General features: G+C 48.5%; 1 protein-coding gene across 1 annotated transcript in view; it reads left to right on the plus strand.

Moving 5' to 3' along the window:
• Positions 1 to 3,476: 3,476 nt before the first annotated feature.
• Positions 3,477 to 5,789, plus strand: part of T265_06489 (hypothetical protein) — a gene marked incomplete at both ends in the record, with an annotated part of 33,476 nt that continues 31,163 nt past the window's right edge. Inside the window, 4 exon segments of the mRNA XM_009171763.1 lie at positions 3,477 to 3,556; positions 3,601 to 3,703; positions 3,717 to 3,872; positions 3,903 to 4,085. Coding sequence (XP_009170027.1) covers positions 3,477 to 3,556; positions 3,601 to 3,703; positions 3,717 to 3,872; positions 3,903 to 4,085 — 522 coding nt within the window.

A 5,789-nucleotide genomic window follows, 5' to 3' on the forward strand; every position in this document is an offset into this window, starting at 1 on the left:
TCTGGTAGGTGCAGCGACATGTTGGGTTCAAGCGCTCTGTTATAAAATTCAATCAACGCCGCTGCAAAAAGTCTGCCTGATTCGACGCACTGGAGCTCAATCCAGGAGGCCTTTGGGGCGTTGAAGTCACCTACCGACAGGAGATGAGTGGAGTGGTAGTTAGAGGAGAGTTGTTCAAGGGTTTGTTTGGGGAATTGGTCATCTTCAGGGGGACTCAAAGGGCTACGGTAAACCAAACCGAGAAGGAGAGAATCGGAACCACACAGCGGGATTTGGACCCACAGGGCATCGCGAAAGGGTGCGGGGGTGGTGTCAGAGAGGACAATCGGGATTGGTAGGGCCGCAAGTAAGTACAGAGCAACCCTACCAGCCCTCCCTCGTTTTGAGTCAGCTCGAAAAATAGAGTAACCGTCTATCGAGATCTCCGCGTCAGAAACATTTGGTGTGAGCCAGGTCTCTGTGAGTGCGATTATGGACGGTTTTTCAATGCAAGCTGACTTTTTAACATCGCCGAGTTTGTTGAAATGGCTGAGGCAGTTTGTGCAGAAGCATTTAAACACCGTCTCCGATGCCTCTGAGGGTGAGGAGCGGAAAGTTGAGTGACCAGGGTGGTTAGCAGACTTAATAATTCTGCACGAGTTTTGAGTCTGATTCCATGTCTCCAATGGGGCCTCTTTGGCCTCGATGTGGCCTCAAATCTGTGGACTGCGAAGCGTTTCTCGCGATGCTTGATCTCTTTTCCCTTCAGTACCGTGCTTTTCGAGGGGACCTGATTCTTAGTTACGCCCTATTTGAACAAAGCTTTGCAAACACGTTTTTTACCGTTGACCCAGCAATCTCCCGGCGGCGACATAGTAAGAAAATTTTCAAGCTCAGTGCACACGCATTTATTAGATAAATTTTTTTTCATTTCGGGTGGTAGCTGCGTGGAATGCCCTACCTCCAACGGTTGTACACGCTCTTTCTAGAACCCAATTTAAAGCACTATTAGACGTTTATTTATGCGCATCCTCGCGCTGGCAAGCATACTGCCCCGCGCTGAGAACATAAAGAGCAGTGCCACACGCTTTTTACTTGCGCCTTTCAGGTAAACGACAGCCACTGACGGACAAGAAAAAAAAACCGATCCGGGAAACTTGGGCAAAAGCCTCGATCCTGTGTATCAGTCCGTGGATCCGTGATCCTGTGTTTCAATCCTTGATTCCGTGGTGCTATTTACGTTCTGAGTAGTAAGACTGTCAGCGCGAGGACTCGCATAAAAAGCGTCTAATAGTGCGTTGAACTTGGTAACTGATGTAGCGTGAACAAGCGTCTGAGGAATGGTGCTCAACGCCCCAGCTACTCTGACTGAGAAAAATAATATTGCCTAATAATATTGTGAACCCTAAGCTTGAAAATCTTACCTTGTCGGCACAGACACGCGGACCGCAAGTGAGACCAACGACGAATAAAGAATTTTGGCTCACAACCGACTTCTGTATCATCCTGACGTGGCCTTATAATACTCGAAGTCCGGCCCGGCCCAGACCGCAAACTTCCTCTTGGCTGGACCATTTTGAATGGTCTGACACAGTGGCGCGAAATCGATTCCCAAGGTCATGCGGTACCGTCCTATGGACGGCCTCCAAATTTGAGGCAGTCACCCGCGGTCGACAGGATATCCCGACGATGGGAGAGCGGTTTGATCGGACCGCATTTCTACGATGATAGTGGGGCTTTCAGCTAGCGTATCCTGAGGACCTGAATCGCCTTTTGGAGTGTCGGTTTAGATACTTCTCACGTTGGATATCCGGTGCAGCCACGGGTAATGCACGGTCGATGTATGTTAGGTGCTGGTCGGCGTGGTCGTTGCTGGACGACGCGGCGATGACGGTGTCCTGCAATCAGGTGCGATAGTGCATCTCCTCGGACAAAGCCATCCATGCGTGGATAGTGGGTATCCACGCGTGGGTGCCCGACTTGGGAGTATTCGCTGAATGAGTAGGGACACCATATTTCCTGCCGAAATTTGACAACAGTAGTTTGCTGTCAATCAGCAAGTTAAATCGACGGCGGCGGACAGCAATGACTAACTCCAACGCTTTTTATCTCAGTTTGCTCGTAATGTTCTTCCGGTGTCAGCCGCCTGGAAGCTTACTAAAGCGCTTTGTGGGTCCGTTCGGAAGCACAAAGAAGGACGGCGCCGGAGCTATAAGCGAAGACGTCACCTATCATGGTCGCAGCTTGGGAGCGTAATGCTTCGATCCGAATACTGAATTCCAGCCTCCCCATATTTGTCCTTCCAATCTTTAATAACCGATAAGTATTTTTGTTCAAGTCGCTCTTTCAATATCTGGCTAGAACTTAGGACTTCATTGTGGCATCCTACCGGTAACCGAATGCTTTGCTCCCATCTACCCTCCTTGGAGGCGGTTTTGCTCATCGCCAGCTTCGTTAACCACCAGTACAGCGTCACTTCTGCTGTCTTCTCTCCAAGCAACTAATGGACGCCAATTCGTCACCACCCATCTGGTCAACCCACCCAGGGGACCGGGTTTCCTGGGGTGGTTAAGGGTGTTCTGCGAGGAGCATCAGACTCGTCGTTAGTACTACCCGATACCACAGTCGCTGTTTCACCCCCCGCTCTACTTCTCTAGAGAATTCTCAGGTCAAACAGGACAGCTAATCTCATTGCCGACATACACAAGCTTACAATTGAACTTCCCTCTTTCCGAAGGCTACGGCCCATTGCGTGCCTCCTATACCTAGGTGAAGCATGCGTGATGCCAATGCCTCAAAGATACACCAGTGCCCGGAGTGTCAGCAACAGACTCCAGTTTACTGTATGTCTGATCCTATTGTGCTATAACGCGCAAAAGTACCATCTTAACAATATGTGGCTTGCTATATCCGACTGGGGGAGATGGCTCAATGGTTAGCGCGAATTTACTAACCGGAAGGTCAGTGGTTCGAACCCGGCCTCTTCATCTCGACTTCCCCTGTCTAGGATCGGACAACCTGGCAATATCCCGGCCCTCATGCTTCTTATGGATGGCATGACAGTTAATCACCGAAAGGTTGATGCAGCTAGACGGTAATTTTTTAGGACGACGTCATACGTACAAACATCCCACAATTTTAGTATTCATGGCTTCCCCAGGCACATTGGAGTTGGTTGATGGTTTTCGTCAGCGTACATTTGAACATCACAGTTTTGAAGGCCTTCCAATGTTGTTGTCGTTTCCGAAGAGAACGCGCAAGAGTTTTTGAATTAATTGACCAAAGTCATCCCGTCCATCGAAGCGCATTTCCACCCACAAAGGCTATACTCGTGGACTCACAGTCACTAGACACGCCACGTACAATCCGGGGAGAGGCAATTGAGGTTATGGGATGTTAAACTTATCTTGGACGTTGCATTGGTTCGGATTGTAGTGTGACAGGATCAATTCACGAATACGCAGGGCTCGGGTCGCGTTCACTAATTTGAGACACTCATGGCGTCAAATTTGTGTGTCCTTAATTCTCAAGAGATGCAGGTATCTGGCTACATTTGGGGCTGTTTTGTTGTATGGCCGTGAGACTTGGACTGTTTGATCGGTGGAACTGAAAAGTCTCTAGGTTTTCGACAACTGTTGTCTCAGACCATAGCTTACGCCACGTACAATCCGGGGAGAGGCAATTGAGGTTATGGGATGTTAAACTTATCTTGGACGTTGCATTGGTTCGGATTGTAGTGTGACAGGATCAATTCACGAATACGCAGGGCTCGGGTCGCGTTCACTAATTTGAGACACTCATGGCGTCAAATTTGTGTGTCCTTAATTCTCAAGAGATGCAGGTATCTGGCTACATTTGGGGCTGTTTTGTTGTATGGCCGTGAGACTTGGACTGTTTGATCGGTGGAACTGAAAAGTCTCTAGGTTTTCGACAACTGTTGTCTCAGAACCATAGCTTGTGTGGCTCATTTCCGACGAATCCGTAACGAAGCAATTAAGATGCGAGTGTTCCGTTGTGCAACGGAGAATTCCACCGCGGAATATGTCGGACACCTGAAATTGCGTCGTTCAGGCGTGTATTACGCATCCGAACTATCGTTTTCCGAAGTGAGTGCAGTTTTCTGTGCCCAGTTCAGATTGATGGACGATATTGCTCTCATTGTCTCTGATCTTTCGAAGACGCTGGTCGTTTTAACTAACGTAAATAATTATGCCATACTTTTTGGTATGGACTTCGCAACAACGAAGTTAAATTCTCTCGTAGACCAGCCAATCAGTGTGATAGGTAACTTTGTTTACTTGAGTAGTTGTGTAAGTTCTGGTGGATTGGCTGGAGATGAGATTGCTTTTCTTATCAAGAAGACCAGTGCAGCTTTCACCAATGTCGAACACACTGCGACAGCGCGAATTATACTGTTTTATGGATCAGACACAGGGCCTGTACGTGCAGAGAACACGTAAGCTGTCACTGTCTGACCATTGGTTTCTCAGAAGCACTGATCGGGTCTGGTCGGGACATCGGATTAATTCTTTTGAGGTATACAAGATGGCTTTCAGGAGAAAGGAGCTCTTCCACAATGGGTTAGGTACTCGTGCTTCATAATTTACGCTGGTAAGGATATGCACGTCGCGAGGCAGAGACCATCTGCCTTGCAGAGCTCTTGTCATCTAGTCCTATGCTGAGTGGGAGTGACCGAGAGATGAACAGTCTGTGACATGTCAACGCAGTATGAAAACACTATTCGGTAAGCTCACTTGGGTCGACAATTCCCACCTCCCTGGATGGGGATCCTACTGACCAATGGTTAATGACACTGGCGTCGAGATAGGTCGGTGCCTAGGGCGCGAACCTACTGGCCGGAAGGTCCCTCGTTCAAACCCAATTTATACGTCTCGACTGCTCCTGTCTAGGCTTGGGCAAATTAACAGTGTCTCAGCCCTCGTGTTTCTTCCGGATGGTATGGTAGGGCGTTATAACTGAACGTTTATTATTATTATTATTATTTATGATACGGACAGAAATGCCTCAATCACTCAGCCAGAGGCGCTTTTGCATCACATCTATCACCTGAAATACGTAGCTGCCCGATTTCCTGAACCAGCTGATCATGCCATCGCCTCCAGCGCGTGGCTTTATCTCCCCTGCTCTCATGTCAGTCGAAATTGTTTCAGCTGGAACCAACGTACCCTTCGTACATTGTTTATAGCTGATCAACCGAACTGCACTGGGCCAGGCGAATAACGGCGAGTCTATATACTGTGAGAACTCGTTTTACGAGGTCATCTTGTGTGGTAAACACGTGCAGTCCTCTGCGGTATCAGTGTGGAGGCAGTATTGTGCTTCCTCCAGACCACCACATGCCCTATTTATGGAAGTAGTGGTGGTGCTTTGTACGCTGACCCCCTCACACCTCTATCACCCAGATCTTCCCGATTTATTTATCTGTCAACCACTTAGCTGTTGCCTTAATATCCAAACTTCTGTCCACCAATCAAGAAAAACGACCAGCGTGGGACGTCTGAAGGAGTAGCGCCGTTCAAAATTGTGTCTCAAGATATGGCCGATGCATCCTCGACCAGAGCGAAACCCAGCTTAATTCGAATCTGTCTGTCCCGATAAGTGAAAAAGACGGCTCATTAATTCACTCGCAAAAACGTCGACTGGAGAGATGGGCCGAACACTTCGAAGAGCAGTTCAGCTGGCCTCCTGCAACACAGCCGGTGGAGATAATGCATATGGGCGAATGGAATGTAAACCTTGATCGCCCTTCAGAAGAAGAAATAAGGTACGAAATAGCCGTACTGAAACGT

The sequence above is a fragment of the Opisthorchis viverrini genome (genome assembly GCF_000715545.1).
Source record: "Opisthorchis viverrini unplaced genomic scaffold opera_v5_133, whole genome shotgun sequence".
NCBI lineage: Eukaryota > Metazoa > Platyhelminthes > Trematoda > Opisthorchiida > Opisthorchiidae > Opisthorchis > Opisthorchis viverrini.